Source organism: Volvox carteri (assembly GCF_000143455.1).
Source record: "Volvox carteri f. nagariensis unplaced genomic scaffold VOLCAscaffold_73, whole genome shotgun sequence".
NCBI lineage: Eukaryota > Viridiplantae > Chlorophyta > Chlorophyceae > Chlamydomonadales > Volvocaceae > Volvox > Volvox carteri.
Genome location: NW_003307616.1, coordinates 564,645 through 581,664, shown reverse-complemented (window position 1 = coordinate 581,664; position 17,020 = coordinate 564,645). Strand labels below are relative to the sequence as shown.

Sequence of the window (17,020 nt, the reverse complement as noted above, 5' to 3'; positions counted from 1 at the left end):
TTCCCTCTTCGCGAACCCATACAGTAACTATTCCACGCCTACGGTAGCCAACAGCACCGTGGCAAAGTGGTCCGCAACGCTTGTGAGGAGCGACGCGCTGCCGTAAGCGCATATGCAATGCCGCACCAAACAGCAAACCCAGCCCACCCTATTGAGCTCTCTAAATACCACGGCCCGTCATGTCCATGCCGTACTCCTAGTCTAGCCATCGGTTAAGTTTCTCACCACTACGACATTCGATGCGTTGCAGTTTAAGATACGTTTCCTAGGCATGCCTTCAGGCGTGTTGTTGCCCATTACCTAATACCAAGCGGCCTAAAACCGGCGAGGCCGCTGCAAGGGACCTCCCTGCATGAGCCACAGAGAACTGCCATTACAGCAGTTATAGGCAAACATCCCTACGGGTATCACACCTTGTAGCAGTCAATGCTTTTCGGCCGTGAATGTGCACCTATGGTTGGCAAAACGTACAACGGTGGTCGGCACGACGCAGTACATCTAGCTCATTTTCGCGTTATGGCCTGGTGCACGCGTTCCCGCATTTCGCTTTCCCCGGCTTCTTTAGTGTCAGTGGCTTGCAGTTCGGCGCCAAGCCCATCCAAGTAAGATTTCAGGAAGTCCTTGGTAGACGCGTACATCATCTTGTGCTTGGTCGTGGAGCTGTCCGGTGCCCTGGGGGATTACAAAGCCACATGGGTTCGTTACATCAGCATGCTCGCTAGCATGCGGGCATGTGCTTGCCTACAGCAAGCTTACATGTTTTCCTTTGTTTCAGTGTGCCTGGCTATTGCCGAGGTGTTGTTTCTATCCTTCGCATCGTTTTGTCTTTGTAAAAGCGAGGCCTTCGTAGGCCAGCCCCTCTCATAACACCCCTGCCTCGAGCATGCCTGTATCGGTGGGAAGAGCGACCAACACATGTCAACAAGGCCCTCTAACATCACTTACCAATGAACAAAGACAAGCTTGTTGATTGTCTGGTTCGTGTCAGCATTTTGGTATGCGTAGTCATAGACTGCAGTTTCGGCGAATCATCAGACATTCAGAGGAGCAAACGACACAGTACACATGAACATAGCATGCACATGGACGCAGCATTTGCAGCAACGCATACTTCTTTCCGGGAAAAACGCTTGATGCTAAACGTTACGGCTCAACAACGTAACGGCTCAACAAGCAATAGGCCACCGGGACAAGGGCACGCATAGTCTGTGCTATGCCAAACAGGCACGTGAAATCAGGCAATTGTCCATGGTCCAGGCCCAGGCACGTGACGAAAGAGGACCCAGTATGCGCTCACCAGCGTATCTGCAGTTGTTCTCAGGAAGGATGTTCACAAACTGCTCGTACGTTGCGTCGGCACCTCCGAGCTGGTCAACGACGACCTGATAATAGGAGTGCCGGCCGGACGTCAGCTACAATTTACCTGGCTATAATAGGATCATATACCCGTAGAGGCGCGAATCATTCGGACCCAAAACGAACAGAGGAAGGCACTTACCTCATTTCCGGCATCATTAACCTTGAAGGTTACCCACTTGTACTGCGAGAATGAGATCAACCAGGGTGAGATATGGGGTTTACGCACTGTACTAGCCACGACCACTTAACCAGCACTGTCCGATGGACCCAGCAAACCTCAGACAGTAAGCCGTACAGAAACGTTCCACTGCAAGTCCCTGCCGCGCGCTGCATACACACACTTACAGCCGACTTGGTCTTGATGTGGTTAAAAATAGCAATACACTGTTCGTTGACGCAGATGCCGGACATGGAGGTCTGGCAAGGCAGGAGATAACAGTAAGGCGCATGCAGATTTAGTGCGGTGGTGCACGAGATGAAACCTTGGTTAGGGTGGAGCTGTACCAACGGAGTGATGTAAAGGGGAGTACAGTTCACGGAAAACTCTGTCAAGCTTAGTAAAAATTTAGACCCGCCGCGAGATGGCGCGACGGAAGAACTTCAAACGACAGGGCATCCATGGCCAGGACAGAGACCAACTGCGCACCTTGTTCGGCGCCATAGCAGCGGTGCGGGGCCCGCGCGATGACGGTAGGTCCGTCGGAATGGGAACTGTGCCTGAGCCACCAAGAATATGCTGGCCGCTGTTTGTTCGGGACCCCAGTCCAGAAGGTGGGGGGCCAGGGTGCGGCGCCGATGGTCCTGTGGTTTGCGCCGCCGTGGGAGACTCGCGCAACTGTGGCGTTGAAATCTTATGAGGAAGCGTACTTGACGGCTGTGGGAAACGGGCAACGATAGATGGAAGCGGCTGAGCTGCTGCTTGCACTTGCGCGCCTTTAGGACTGCCGGGCCTCGACTGTTGCCCTGCGCTCGCTGGGTTTCCAACGAGTGCGAAGTCGAGAGAGTGAAGGAAAGAATCACGAGCTTGCACATAGTCGTCCTCCTTTATAAATCCGGCATCCAACCCCGCCTTGATCTGCTGCGCGCGAAGGAATGCTTTCTTGATAAAGTCATAGTCGTCCGGGTTCACAAGCCCTTCATCAAGAGCTTGCTTAGCTGTCCTTAAAACGGCCAAATCTGCCATGCGAGCTTCAGGTATGAAAATTCAGTTGAAATACGTTTGTCTTCCCAACCACGTATGCTCAGTCTACTTAAAAAGTAAGTCAATCCGCGTCAATAATTCATTGTTATGACAGTAATTACAGGAGTGCTATCTCTGCTTTGACCGAGTACAGCTCCTTATACGGCATTTAAGCACACGCGACAGCAATCCGCCCACCTTTGCTGTTATGCGATTGTAATCTTGTTTGAACGTGATGCTCTAAATAATATTATAACCTTAAACGCATGCGCAAACCTATTTTGTGGAGTAGCAACCGTTGCTCGTCTACCGTTGCCCTGACCTGGTTAGAGCCCTGGACAAGTTTTTCTGTGTCGGCTGGAAAAGCCCTGCAAAAATTCTCAGCTTACTTCAGCAGCTTAAGCAAAACCCGGCAGGCAGCCAACTTGTTTAAAACTCAGCAGGCGAATGTCGCGCTGATACTGGTGCGTCAGTGCTTTTAAACGAGTGAAGAATGCTTACACATGTCAGCCATGAAACAGCCTTAATGCTGCAGTATTTCCGCCAGCATGGCATTGCCGTACGCCTCTCGTGCGCGACATTTTCGAGTTGCCAGCCTTCCACCACAGGGGAAATACATCGGGTCGTGTGTATCCCTGCATGTTGACCGGGGCTGGCAACGCCCTGGATTCTCCCAGAGACCGGGGGCAACCCCGAAAACGGTACCCATAGCGTGGCCGCGGTCTGTTCGTACGCGTTGTTGCGGATACTTTGGCGTGTAAAGGCCTGCTTTCCCACATCGCGGTAGCACGGCCGGGCTCTCCGTCAGGCATTATGATTATATCCTGAGGGAGTGGCGGCGGCGATGAAAGCGTGTAACCATTTACAACCTGACCATCGCGGGCGAAAGTGCGCAAGCAAGCGCCGTGTATTACAAGGTTCACACGTACGGAAGTCAAAACCATCCAGCGGCGCTTTTCAGCGGCGCTTGCACCGCCTCAGTAGTTTCGTCCTGTAAGCGCAAGAATTTCCTCGACCAAAACAGCAGCAGGACCAAGTAGGACCACTCAAACAACAGAGGCTGTAAATCAATACCCAAGCCTAAATAGCACAACACCACCGGTCTACATATACTATTCCGCCGCTCTGAAGCTAGGGGACCCACGTCGACCCGCTGGCCCATCGCTGGGGCCCATGCCCTCCTGAGGCATAAACAAAAGACGACAGCCTGCGTTCCCCTCCCCAACCTGGCCCCAGCACCCTTAATCGCGTGCAATCGCAAGAACTAAATAGCTACGAGCATGGGTCGCCTGTTGTGGCATACACTGCCACGCGGCCAAATGGGATGACGCAAGTGGGGCTGCAGTTGGCGATAACACGGCGGCCCACAAGCGCCCCCATGTCAGAGACACCCCAGTGGGCCTAAGCGCCTTTACCCGCTATCCACCATACATGAATTTGGCCTAGAGTCCCATGGGGCATGCCGGTACGAGCTCGGCACAACAATCGTCAGGCTGCGACCACCCCCCTTCACGCCTCGCACGTTCGCGCGCCGATATCCAAGGCCACATTGACTCCGATACAAAGCCGAAAATAGTAAACAGTATATAAGACCGTCGCCGTCATTTATTACCCCCACACACACTGTTAAGTTTACCTATTTCAACTATTTCTTCAACTTCGCAATCAATGTACACCGTGCCGAGAAGGTACTGGTTGGATGTGGAGAATCATGATGCGCATCTGTAGAGGGGAAGCTAACGTCGAAGAAATAGATGAACTACTGGACCCAGCCTCAGCTCTTCCTACGGGGGATTGTTCCTACCGAGACCCTGTTGCTGGGGAGGCGCCCCCCTGCCCGCCGCTGTATTCAGCCGCCCCGGCCCGAGGCCCCCTCGATGTCGGCCGCGTTCCAGCTTCCAGCGCCGAATGTCCGCCATCAGGCCTCCCAGGTCAGCGCTCACTGCCGGCGGCGGCGCTATCGCCAAGCCGTCCCGCTGCCCAGACGGCCCCATGGTAGCCGCAGCCGTAGACGGAGCCGGAGAGGTCGGCCGAGCACCCCCTCCACCACAAGCACTCATTGCGGCCCCAAGCAGCTGGCCCTGCCCCTGACTCGTACTCGGAGGCAGCGGAGGCAGCGACGTGCTGCTGTTGGAGTGGGCTGGCGGCGTGGAAGGCTTCTCGTCCAAAGGGACGTAGTAACAAGCGCCGCTGCCGGCATGCAGCCCCTCCTCCAGCTCAGTCGCGGCCCAGGGATCCTCGGAACCGTCGCCGCCTATGCCGTCGTCGCCGCCGGTGCCGACGCCAAAGGTGACTGATGTGGAGCTGTTGGGGGCATTGTTGTACGACGGCGTCCGTGACACACGGGCGCTTGACGGCTGGGAGTTGCTGCCCGTGTGCCGCCGGCCGGCCCCCAGCGGTGAACCAGATGAAGCTGCACTGCAGGCGGTACCCGCCGCCGCTGCTGCAAGTGCGGCAGCGGCCGCCGTCGCAGTGCCAGCTCCTGCAACCGATTTTGGCGTCGGCAGCCCCGTCGGCGGTGTGCTGTTCTGCAGCCGCGGCAAGAGGGGCGAACTGACGGCGTTGCCGGCGTGGCGATTGGTTATCCCCAGCCGACTCACAATGCCGGCATCGCTGCCTGGATGGCCCGTGTCGCCCTCGTAAACCTCGTTGGAACCGCCGCCGAAGCCCCCGGTCCCCGATGCGCAACACAACGGCGGTCCTCCCACGCCTATCCCGGTAAGCGACTGGTGACGGCAGCCACCTACACCTACACCTTGCAGCGGCCCAGGCTGCCCTGCCAGGCAGCCGTAACCCGTTGGGCCGCCTATGGTCGACTGTGAGACATGGAAGACGCGATGCGACAACGACCGGAGATGTGGGGCCGTTGTGTACGGCATCGCCGGCGGCGTGCCGCTGCTTAGCGGCGCCTGGTCGTACGAGTCAGCCATGGGGAGTAGTGGCGAGTTGTGGGGCGATAGGGACTGGTGGCTGTAGCTACCTAAGCCCTGGTGGACGTGTTGGCCGGCCGCTGGGGGCGTGGTGGCGTCGTCGCCAGCGGATGCGCTGTCCATGGCGACGGATGGCACGCCGCCGGCGCTGCCGCCTCTTGCCGGACCCTGCTGACGGCGGTACAGACCAGAAGTATTGACGGGCGGCAGTAGCACGTTGCCGTCTCCCGATGGGGCCCCCTGGGGCGACGGCACCCGCAACCCTGGCTGCAGGTAGATGCCCTGGCGGGCATCCGGCATCGGCACCTCTGCCGCCGCCAATAGCGCCGAGGGAGGCGCCCCCGGCGCCCCCGACAACAATCCCAAAGCGAGTGCCGACGGCGCCGAAACTGAGGCCCCCAGGCCCCCGGCACTGGACGCCCGGGGCCATACGTCCGGACGTAGCGGTGCCAAGCTGACGCGGGTGCCGCCGCCGTACAGAACCGCAGCCGAAGCGCCCTGCAGCTGCAGGGAATGGAGCGGCAGTGGCTGCGGCAGCAGCCGCGGCGGCGAGGCGCCGGTTGTGCAGGGCTCCGTGTCGACAGCAGTCCCGGTGGCCGCAGCGGCGCTGCAGCTGCTGTTGCTGTTGCGCGTCGTGCGCAGGGGTGCCAAGCCGCGTATGCCGCCACCTGCTCCGGGAGCCATCGCGGATATAGCCACCAGCGGATCCGGTGGACCCAGACGACGTCGCGTAGACTCGGTAGCAGATAGCGCCGCTCCCGCCCCCGTGAGGCCTGATGGATCTGACTCCTCGCCAGGGAGACTCCGGTCCAGAGATGGCCGGAAGATAGCCACGGCTGCGGCGCTGCCACCACTGCAGCTACTGCCGCCACCGGCAACGGTGGCTTGCGGCTGTGAGGTAGGACGAAGGTGGCGCAGCCGGTCCGGACTGCTGAATTCCGCGCCGCCGGGCGGTGACAGCGACAGCGGCGGGGGTAGCGGCGCGGGCAGCGGTGCCGCTACCAACGACGGAGAGGTGGGCGGTGAGGTAAAACGATACGGCGCATTCAGCCCACGTGGGAGCTGGCGGGGAATGTCCAGTACGGGTTGCAGCAGGCGGCGGTCCGGGCCAGGAGAGGTCTCATCCCCCTCTGTGTCATCCGCCGCCACGCTGGTACCCGCGACGGTATCAAGGAGGCCCCGCTCCTCAGTAAACCCCCGAAGACTCCCTCCACTGCCGTCCGCCGCCTCCACCGGCTCCTCCGCCAGGCTATCCAGCAGCGGTGGCGGCGGCGGCGGCGCCTGGGTCAGCGACGCAGCAGCGGAGATACCGCCCTCTACTGCGGCTCCAAAACTCAGGCTGCTGCTGGTGCCGGTGTCCGTCCGTAACGAGGAACTGCTGCGACTCGGCGCGCCCTGTGGCGGTGGCGGAACAGCCGGCACCGCTGCCTCTGAAGGCATTTCAACCCTGGGCTCCCGTCCCTCCGCCGCCGCGTCAGCAGCGGGACCGTCGTCGTCTCGTTCGCCGTCGCCGGCGTCCTTCTCGTCATCCTCGGCTTCGCCGCCTTGCTGCAGCAGCGTCAGCGACCAGATGCGGTCCATGACCCGCCGCATAGCGCCCTCGTCCTTCTCGTCCCAAACCGCCCGCAACTCCTGCTCTAGATCATGGAACGACCGGGCCAGCACCTGCTGGTCCGGCAGCGGGCCCCGCCCTTGCCGTGCAGACCGCGCACGCACCTGAAGCTGCTGCTGCCGTGTGCGCCGCTCCATCGTGGCGCTGCTGCCCAATGATGCACGCATACTGACGGAGCGCCGGCGGGACTGCGAACCGTCCCGTGGGTCATAGGCGGCCGCCTTGTCCAGCTGCAGCCGCATGGAATCACGCAAGTGGACTGGGCCAGCGGCGGCGGCTCCGCTGCCGCCGTCCTGGGCCCCATCGCTGGCGCCCTCGTCGCTGTCGTCCTCTGACGCTTTCAACCGCGAGGATTGGTCTGGCCGCGACAGGGTGAAGCCCAGTGAACGCAGCGGAGCAGCGGATTGTGGCTGGATTGCCGCTGCCGACGATGTCTCATCACCCGGCAATAGAATGGCGTGAGAGTGGTCGCCTTCAGCCACCTCCCGGCACTCAGAGGCAGCCACCACCTCCTCCTCCTCGTTCCGTCGCACTTCCCCAGCGGCAAACTCCTCCTCCACCATCTCCTCAGCGAGGTCAGCTTCCTCCTCCACCTCCTCTTCGTCCTCGTCCTCCTCTTCGTCCCCTGCTTCACTTTCCTCCTGCTCGCTGTCGTCTTCATTCTCCATGTCCTCGTCATCCTCTTCTTCCTCCTCCTCTTCTTCTTCCTCCTCCTCCTCCTCGCTGTCCTCCTCGTCATCGTCGTCATCGTCCTCCTCGTAGTCGTCACCAGTGGCGCTGGACGACGGCTCGCTTGCCATCACTTCCAAATCTGACTTGCCATGATCCGCAAGGTCGGCATTCACTGCCGGCCCTCGTGGCGCCGTGGAGCTGCCATGTACGACAGCTGGGGTCCCGGCCGTTGGGTAGGATCCAACGTCGCTGGGCTCCTGCACAATGAGCTCTATAGGGAGCGGCGCCACGAACGCAGTGCCGCTGGGCTGCGGCAATAGTGGGGACGGGGACGGCGGACCTGCCGCCACCGCTGATCCAGCGCTGCCAGGCCTGCGGCCGCCTCCGTCGCCAGCGCCGCTTCCGAACCCTAGCATGCCGTCAGCAGCGCCAATGCCGTGCAGCAAACATTCGCCCGGCGCACCCTCGACAATGGAGCGGACTGCGGTGGCGGCGCGCTGCAGCGGCATCACACCCGGCGGTGGCGCCTCGGGTTGCATGGGGAGTGAAGCATTAGTGGTGTGCATAACCGCCGACGCCCCGCTGCCACCGTCGCCGTTGCCGCAGATGTCGCCGCTTTCTTCCACCATGCCCGTTGCAAGCTCAGCTAGCTGGGCAGTACCCCAGGTGCGGGCCATGGCGACGTCAGCCGTATCTAAGGCCTCCAGCATGACGTTGGCATCCAGGGTGCCGTCTACTTCTACCGGCGCTTCCGCCTCCACGGCTGGTGAAGAGCCTTCCTCGGACTCCACTTGCTGCCGCTGAACGGTGTGTGGCGAGGGTGAGGTCTGACCTGCTCGCTGCTCTCCATGCGCCTCGTCCGGTGGTTGCAGCTCTCCGCGTGTCTGATCGACCCGTAGCTCAGCCACCTGAGCCTGCTGCTGCTGCTGCTGCTCCTCCTCCTCGGCAGGTTGCCTCAGGTGCTGCTGCAGGAGCGGCTGTGTGTGCGCCGCAAAGTGAGCTTGTTCCCCCAAGCCTTCACCTGCGGCGGAAGGCCCGCCGTCGCCAGGTGTTACAACGCTGGGGCCCTCAGCAGCGCTGTCCCCCTGGCATGACCCCGGGTCGGCGGAACTCGATATCGCTTCTGGCCTTCCTGCCACCCCTCCTGATGTCGGCTCATCTGCCACCATCGCCACCACGGTTGGGGTTGTCGGCAATGCCGAGGTGGTTGATCTGGTCGTACTGGCCGCCCGCGCTGAAGAGCTGGTTGTGGCGTACAACTCCCTGCCCGCCAGTGACGTCATCGCTTCGTGCCACTCCGCGGAGCCGTTGAGTACTGCAGTGATGATGTGTTGGTTGATTATGTTATTGGGAAGTTTGTTGTTTTGGGGCAAGGACCCAAAGAAGGATGAGGGAAAAGTAGCGTTGCTTTGGGTATGGGGCAGGGATAAGGCCCCGACAAGATTTTGGAACCAGCCAGCAGGGGCCTTTCAGCAACAAAACGACTTGTGTGCTTTGCGTCATGGCAAAGGTCACTGGCGATAAAGAGGACATCCCATGTGGACGAGAAGGAGCAGCATGTCACCGATGAGGATGTCCACACGTGTGTGGCGATTGGGGAGGTGAGTGGACCAAATGCGCGCCGAGGGCTGACTGGCCATCTATCTTGTGGACCCCAACCCCGGACCCATTAAACGTCACCCGGAGCCGATCCACCAGCCGACAATCCGTGCCCCGCACCCCTTGCATTACCCACATGCACTTTCACGCTGCCGCTCCTCCTCCGCCAGACTGTCAATCAGCGCCTGGTCCAGAAGCTCCCGGCCAATATCCGAAACAAGATGCAGCTCCGCCCCTGTCGCCATAACCGCCTGCACATTCGCCACGACCGCAGCTGTGCCGGGGCCGCCTGACCTGCCGGCAGGCACGGCTTCATCGCGGTCGCCAGCGTGCGCGTCCCCCTCGCCGCCAGGGATGTCACCGCCGGCCTGCGCAGCGCCGCCAGCCGGCCTCGTTCTGGCAGCTGCGTAACTATCGTATTGCTCGTCTTCATCGTACTGCTCGTCATCCTCTTCGTCATGTCCGTACGCAAGGCCGTACTCCTCCGTGATGTCCACATCCAGTTCCTCCTCATCCTGGTAGTACTGGCCGTCCGCCTCCTCGCTGTCGCCGCCGTCCAGGCCTGCAGCGCAACAAGGGGGCACATGCACGGACCCGGCCGCAGAGCGCAGACCCAAGCCCCAGCTCCCAACATAACCACAAGGGCCACGACAAAGGGGCCAGGACTGTAGCGGGGAAAGGGACGAGTGATGCACACCTGGGCACGGGACAGGCTGCCAGGGCCCGTTCCGCAGTACAGCAGCCGCGTCCGCACCCTACACGCCAGCTTATCACACCTTCTCCTCCGCTTCATACCTTTGCCTCATACCTCTTCCCCGATTCAACCTGCTATCCGCGACGACGCAGACCGCCTACAACATGAGCAGCTGCTCCCAGCAACCCCCCACCTGCCAACCTCCGACGTGTGCACTGCCGGCCTCTACCGATGAACAACGCACCTGAGGAGAGAGGTCCCGGTAGGAGCTGTCCCGCCGCGTCTCCGGCCGCCCCAGGTGATGTGAGCCCTGCCCGGGTGCGCCGCAGCCTGTGGCGGGTTCGGAACGCCGCCAGCTCGTCCCCGAGCACCAGGTTGGGGTCTGTAAGGCGCTCTCCTAGGATTTCCTGCTCTGCAACCTGAGCAACCCAGCCCAGCCCGGCAGGGAGCAAACGGTGAGGATGGGCGATTGGGAAAAGGACGTGCGGCTTAGTCAGGGTGGGGATGGGAATGTCCCATGCAGACCACCTTTTCATGCCGATGCGCGCTGTGGTTACGTGGAAAGGGGTTACGGTGCTATCTGCACACAGAGTTTCCCGTCCTCAACTCCATGTGCGGCGTACACCATGACAAAGCAATTGGCGATCAACTGGAGCCCTAAACCTTGGGGTTCCAAGCAGGCTACCGACCAGAATCGTGCCAGGAAGAAAGATGCGGCAGCAAACATCACAGAGGCACATATAGCGTCCGAAAATAGGGCCCCGGGAAATAGCCGCCCTGCAACACGCAGGCCAAAACAACCCCACCTGCGCCTGCTTGCGCTCCCTCCGGGCGAGCAGCTCCTGACGCAACGCCTCCAGCTCCGCCTCGCGCGCCCGAACCGCAGGATCCCGCTCGCGCCGGTGTTGCCGTACCTGCCGTACAGCCCACGAGGAGGACAACCTTGCACCATAACCATGATCACAACAGCAGATGTGCAGAATGTGTGACGATCCCAGGCATGACACGCGTGTGACAATATGCTACGTGCCATAAAGCGAATTGTGCTGACACGGGTGTCGTGCAAAGGGCGGAGGTGCACCGCCGCAGCTCACCTGCTCCCGAGTGATGCGCTGTTCGAACTCCCGGGCGCGGAACCGCATCTCCACCTGCTGCTGCCGTCGCGCCTCGTACCGCGCGCCGCTGTCCCATTGCAACACGCTCTTAGAGCGCGGGCCCCCGCCGGCCCCACCACCTGAACCACCGCCGGCAGGCCCCCCCGCCGCCGGGCCGCCGCGTGGGCTGTTGAGCCGTACACCGGCGGTGTTGGGGGCGCCGGCACCGCCGGTAGAGAAAGGCCGTGGGCCGCCCGCCAGGTCGTCAACAGCGGCGGTGGTGGCATTAGCGCCGCGTCTTTTCTTGCCGCCGCATGCTCGCTCCAGTCGCTTGACTGCGGAGCGGGCCTCGCTGGGCTTCACCTTGGGGGGCATCGCCGAGGGGCGGTCTGCGAAGCAAGCACCAAAAAGAGCAGGACAGGATAATGGTGAGGATGGTGCGGACCTACCCCGCTGGACCCTTCCCTACAACTTGATTGCCTCCCTGTATCGCACCACCCTCCCCCCCCCCCCCCCACACACACACACCCGGCTGCCCGGCGGTGGCGACTTTGCGGGCGCTGATGTCCAGCAGCCGCTTGAGGTGGCGGCGAACGAAGGGTTGCGACAGGAGGTCCTGAGGAGATATCAGGTGGGCCGTCGGTAGGGTGGAGCTTAGGGTTGTTAGTCGCCGAAACCGGGTCGGGTCGCGGAGAGCCGGGGGGTCTGGCGAATATTGCGAGCCTGTGAAGGGCTCTCGCGCGCCTGAGTGAGGCCAATATATACATACATACACACGTACGCTGCTGGCTATTTTTTTCGGTGAAGTTGCTCGTGTGCCATCCCCTGGCCATGCCCTTACCGCGGCCCAGTTCAAGAAGCCCACACACATGCCACAGCTTAGCTGGGCTCTACCCAGTTACAACATAACAAGCAGCAGCAGCAGCAGCCACATCCGGTTAGAGGTCCCCGCCCACGCACCTGTGTGGTTGGTCTGTCCTCCGGGTCCGCCCTTAGCATGCTGTTGACCAGCTGCTGGAAAGGCCGGCTGAACTGGGTGGGCAGAGGGTCGTACGCCACTCGGAGGATCTTGAACTGCGGGACAGCGGCGGCAGGGGGTTCCAGCGGCGGTTACAACAAGCACATGCGCTCCCAACAGAGAGGCGCTGGTGGGATGGCCGGCAAGGGAGTCGATTGATGGTAGAGGAGGGCATATCCGGAGCTGGCTTCTTACGAAGCCGTGCTGCTGTGCCAAACGGTGTGCAGCTTAGCGGTCACTGGCGGGCAAAGGCACACGACGCAGACCTCGCACTTGTCGTATTGGCCTACCATGAGCTGCGGCAGCCCGAGCGCCTCGAAAGCCGTACGACGCGCCGCCATCTCGTACAGCACGCATCCCAATGACCAGATATCTGCGGGGCGGTGGATGGGCTCACTGGTTGACCACCAAGGACTTCAAACTAGAGCTGGGCAGCTAAAAAGGGGACGGCCGTGGTAGGCGGACGGCCGCGGCGGAATCATTGGCCCATCGGGCATTGCCAGGAGCTTGGCATGCAGGTGGGCTGTTGCCATCAAACCCGATTAGGACTCCTGCTTTAAGTCCACCAACACCCTCAGCGCGGGAAAGACGACAACAGGATTGCTTCCCCGGGGCCCCCTTTCGCGGTTCTCGGGGTATTCCCAACAGCTTCCCGGAGCTGGCCGCAACCAGCTCACTACCCCCCGGACCCAATGCGTCTCAGAACCAAGCATTGCGACCACACGGCGACCAAAGGCCCACTGCCCGCCCCACCCCATCCCGCCAAACACAGGTTGGCGGCTCCGAGCCCCTAGAACCCCTTCTCGGCACACAAGGTGACTCCTACGCCCCCCCCCGATCAGGTGCTCAAGGTTCTCCTCCCCCTCGGCTGCGCCCGCACCTGATGCGTATGTGTACGGCCGACTCGCCAGGCACTCGGGACTCATGTAGTACGGCGTACTGTGGAGCGCGCCGCGAGGTGGCGGTTGGCATTTTGGAAGTGGGAGGCGTTTGAGGTTAAGTAAGTACGAAGGAGTGGAGGTAAATGGACAACGCGCCGGTCGGCAAAGCCAGGGGCCCTCGGGAGGAGGAGGAGGAGGGGCTAGGGCGGTGCCGTACCGCGGTGCAAGCCCCCTTGACGTTGATTTCCAGGCCCGGTGTCGCCGCCAGTACGCCGCACGTGCAAGCAGCAGCTTACTATACATACCCCATCACCATCCTACAAGGCCATGCTGATAGCGGCCGCTGGTGGTTGTCGGTCCAGCCCGCACCCTTGCACGCAGTCACTCCCTCCGCATGTAGTCCCTCGGCATGCAGTCCAGCAGATAGAAGTCACTCATCCACCTGTTTACCTACCTGCCGCGAGCCCTGCGCATCCCTAGCACCCCGGCTGCTCAGACACCCCGTCAACCCCCGTGACCATACTGTTCTCCTTGCCCAGTCCGGCCCAGCCTGATGCGCCGCCAGCCCACCCCTACCCCCCGTCACCTACCCCAGGCAGGTGATGGCCAGCTCAAAGGTGCCCTCCAGCTGCTTGGCCACCCCCAGGTCCCCCAGCTTGATGACGCGGCGGTTGCCAGCCAGAAAGATGTTGTCCGGCTTCAGATCTGCGGGAGGGAGGTTCTCGGTAGTGGGTTTTCGGTCCTTGACCGAAATCAGAAATACTGGGGGCGGGCTGCGTGCCTTCCTCCCCCACGCCGGACCACCCCTTCCCTTCCCTCCCATCGCCACCCCAGCACAGTGCATGGACCCCCGCGTAGTGCTGTTGGGAGCCCCACGGCTCCCCGCCACCCCAGCAACGGCCTCCAAACCCTCCTCTCCCCGCTGCTACCATCGCTTAGAAACCCTACGACACTCTCAACCCGTCGCGTGCCGTACCTCGGTGCATGATTTTACGGCCATGCAAATGGTGTAACGCCAACAGTAGCTGTACGAACCAAAACATGACCAGGTCCTCAGGAAAGTACGACGCGCGCTGCAGTGCCGCCGCCGCCAGCGCATCCGCCTCTAGCGCGCCGCCGTCTATTGCGGCGCTGCTGGCAGGGAGGGCGCCGCCGCCGCCACCGCCGCAGCTAATGATGGTGGTACCGAAGGCGCCTGCGACCTCGCCACCGCCTCCCCGGCCGGCATCGCTAGCAGGTGGGTTCTGTTGCGGGAGGTTCGGAGGGCGGCAGAAGCAGCTCGAGGATATCCCATACGGCGTGGAAGGCACTGACATGGAGCGAGCCAGCGAGCTACTAACGGTTTACTAACGGTTTACCGGTCCTGGTCGACTAGATTGGCACCGGCGCCGGTGCCAGTTGACGGCACCCTGGTTAACGAAATCTAAGCACCAGTGCAGGATCGCACACTTGAGATAGTCACGAAGGTGGCTCTCAAGGGAAGGTGAGTTACCCGTACTCCAATTCCTAATCGCGCAGCATGTGGAGGCCATTAGCCGCCCTTTTTCCAGCCCAGCCCAGCCCAGCCTAGCCCAGCCCGACCCAGCCCAGCCCAGCCCGACCCACTTTTATGAGCTGCGCCAGCGTGCCGCCTCCGCAGTAGCCCATGACCAGGCACATGACGCCGTCTCGTGGGTCGCGATACCAGCCACGAAACTCCACCAAGTTGGGGTGGGACCCAGCGCGAGTCAGGACCGCCACCTCGTTCTCGGCCTGGAGGGCGTGGGAGCGGGCTGGTGGGCGGGGTCAGGAAGCGACACAAACGCAAGGGAAGGAGACGCACACAGCGACACAAGGCACAGCAAGGGATAAGGGCGGCCCAACGGCCATCCCCATCATCGTTACACATGACAGGGGTGCACGCGGGCGCTTGATCCATTGTCGCAAATCGTAAAGACCACCGTACTGACTACGTATAACCGTTAGCCAAGAGCCCCCAATCGAGCAGTAGCGGCATCCCGGCATCATCCCGGCATTGCTGTCCGGGATTGCGTTTCACCCGAGCCCAGCCTCGGGCCAGCCCGCCCGCCCTGGGAGATTTCTCACCTCCGACTGTGCGGCGCGGCCCGCGGGCCTGCGCAAAAGGGGGTTGGGAAATGGGGGATCGTGTGAAATCCGCTCGTGTGCGAGTAATCTGGCATGGAACCGCTGTAATGGAAGGGACGAAGCGGCCCGTATATGGTACGTAAATGGATCTGAGCGGGCTCCATGCATCAGGACCTCATCCTCCTGACCCCGCCAACGCCAGGCGCGCTGCTGCACGTGTGTGATGCCAGCGTGCTCTACGTGCGTGATGCCAGCGGACGGCTCCGCAGGCAACAAACCCTTCTCTTCCCCTCAATTTGCTGCCCCATACCGCCGGGTGCAAGGGGCACCCCCCTGATCTGCCTACCTACTGCGACATGCACCCAAACGCACCGACACACAATAGGTGCACTCCAAGGCTTCACCCGGATTCCGACCGCTCCTAGCAGCGGTCCCAATAAAGCTCGTTGATTTGAAACATGCGCGCCCGATGCTTAGCTCGATACCGTTCCTTCAGTGGCCCCTAGTGGGCGCCTGCGGACAGCTCAATGGCTCACCTGCGGTCCAGACGCTTCACCACCACCTTGCCGCCCGTGCCCGCATGCTTGGCCAGGTACACCGTGGCGAAGGACCCGGATCCAAGAATCCGGCCCAGTTTGAACATTCCCGAATCCAGCTCTCGAGGCGTCCCCCGTCGCGCCCGCTCCCTCCGGGTCCCGGCAGCGGAAGCGGACGCCTCCGGGAAGGGACCTTGTGACGACGCGCGGACGGGGCCCGGCAGTGGAGGGGGTTGGCCGCAGCCGCTGGCAGTTAAAGCCTTCGAGCAATGAACAGGCATGTGCTTCTTGGCGTCTACGGCTCCCGGCTCCGCCCGTGGCGAGGCCTGTTGGGATCCGGATCCTGCCAAGGCCAAGGAACCCGATGCGGATCCAGTCTCCTCCGGAATAACGCTCAGATCCGGGGCCACGCGGCGCTGCAACAAGCCCACAGCTCCACCTAGGGCAACAGTCCGACAGTCCTCGGCGGTGACCCCGGTGGCTGCGGCGGCGCCTGGTCCCGTCGTCATCGCCACGGCCGCCGCCGCCACTGCTGGAGACCCCCCGGCAGTGGTTGCTCTCCCCGCAGCCTCCGTGCAAGCTGCCCCTGCCGGCGATCCCTCGGGGCCTGCCGGCGCCTGGACGCGCAATCCGCCAGCCGCAGACTTCGACGCCGAGGGGCCCCGCTTGACTGGCTTGGCGGCTTTACCGTTACCAGCTGCCGGGATCGACTTGTTTGAAGCTTTCCTCTTAACACCAGGTTTTGTTCCTGCACCGCTCGGAGCCGGGTTACCATGACTGGCTGCAGCGGCGCCGGCACCTGCCTTATTACCACCACCACCGCCACCATCACCGCCGCCGCTCGGCCCGACGGCAGATGTCTTCTTCTTGACCCTTGCGGCGGGGCGCGACGACTCCTCAGCACCAGCGTCACGGTGCTCAGCGGCTCCAGCGCTGCTGATGCGAGGCCGGCGCGGCTGCGGCCCTGCGGGGCTGGCGGCCTCATCTGTGTGGCTTGCGCTGCTGGCCCCCGACCCATCCGCGGACGCCGCCCGCCTCACCCGCTGCAGATGGTGGTCCAGGGGGTGGCCACTCCCCGCGGGCCGCAAAGATGACGGCCGCCGCCGCCGCGCTGCCGCCGCCCGATCCGCCTGTGTTGCCGCGTCAACAGCTGCTGCGGCGGCGGCAGCTGTGGTGGCCGCGGCCGCACGTGCAGCAGCTGCCGAGGACGCCCGCGCTTCCGGCGGCAGCGCGGGCTTGCGTGGCGGCGGTGCCTGAGGCGATGAAGCCCAGCCCGTCACATGGCGCAGATCCGTTGCCGCGGTGCTACCGGCCGCGCCGCCGCCCCCTGCTCCGCCTCCATCCTCCGTCCCCCGCCGCG

At 62.3% G+C, this 17,020-nt stretch overlaps 2 protein-coding genes across 2 annotated transcripts; both read right to left on the bottom strand.

The window, feature by feature from the left end:
• Positions 1–503: 503 nt before the first annotated feature.
• On the bottom strand, positions 504–2,542 carry adfA (actin-depolymerizing factor AdfA; the record flags this gene model as incomplete). Its single annotated transcript, XM_002957390.1, has 6 exons — positions 504–672; positions 946–1,012; positions 1,298–1,382; positions 1,499–1,540; positions 1,705–1,776; positions 2,006–2,542. The coding sequence occupies 6 exons, from the start codon at positions 2,540–2,542 to the stop codon at positions 504–506; spliced, it is 972 nt and encodes a 323-aa protein (XP_002957436.1).
• A 9,043-nt stretch (positions 2,543–11,585) lies between these two features.
• On the bottom strand, positions 11,586–14,791 carry VOLCADRAFT_68198 (uncharacterized protein; the record flags this gene model as incomplete). Its single annotated transcript, XM_002957389.1, has 7 exons — positions 11,586–11,756; positions 12,101–12,214; positions 12,449–12,531; positions 13,039–13,097; positions 13,630–13,744; positions 14,016–14,112; positions 14,645–14,791. Coding segments are annotated over 7 exons (786 nt in total), but the record flags the coding sequence as incomplete, so codon positions are not given.
• Between the last annotated feature and the right edge of the window lie 2,229 nt (positions 14,792–17,020).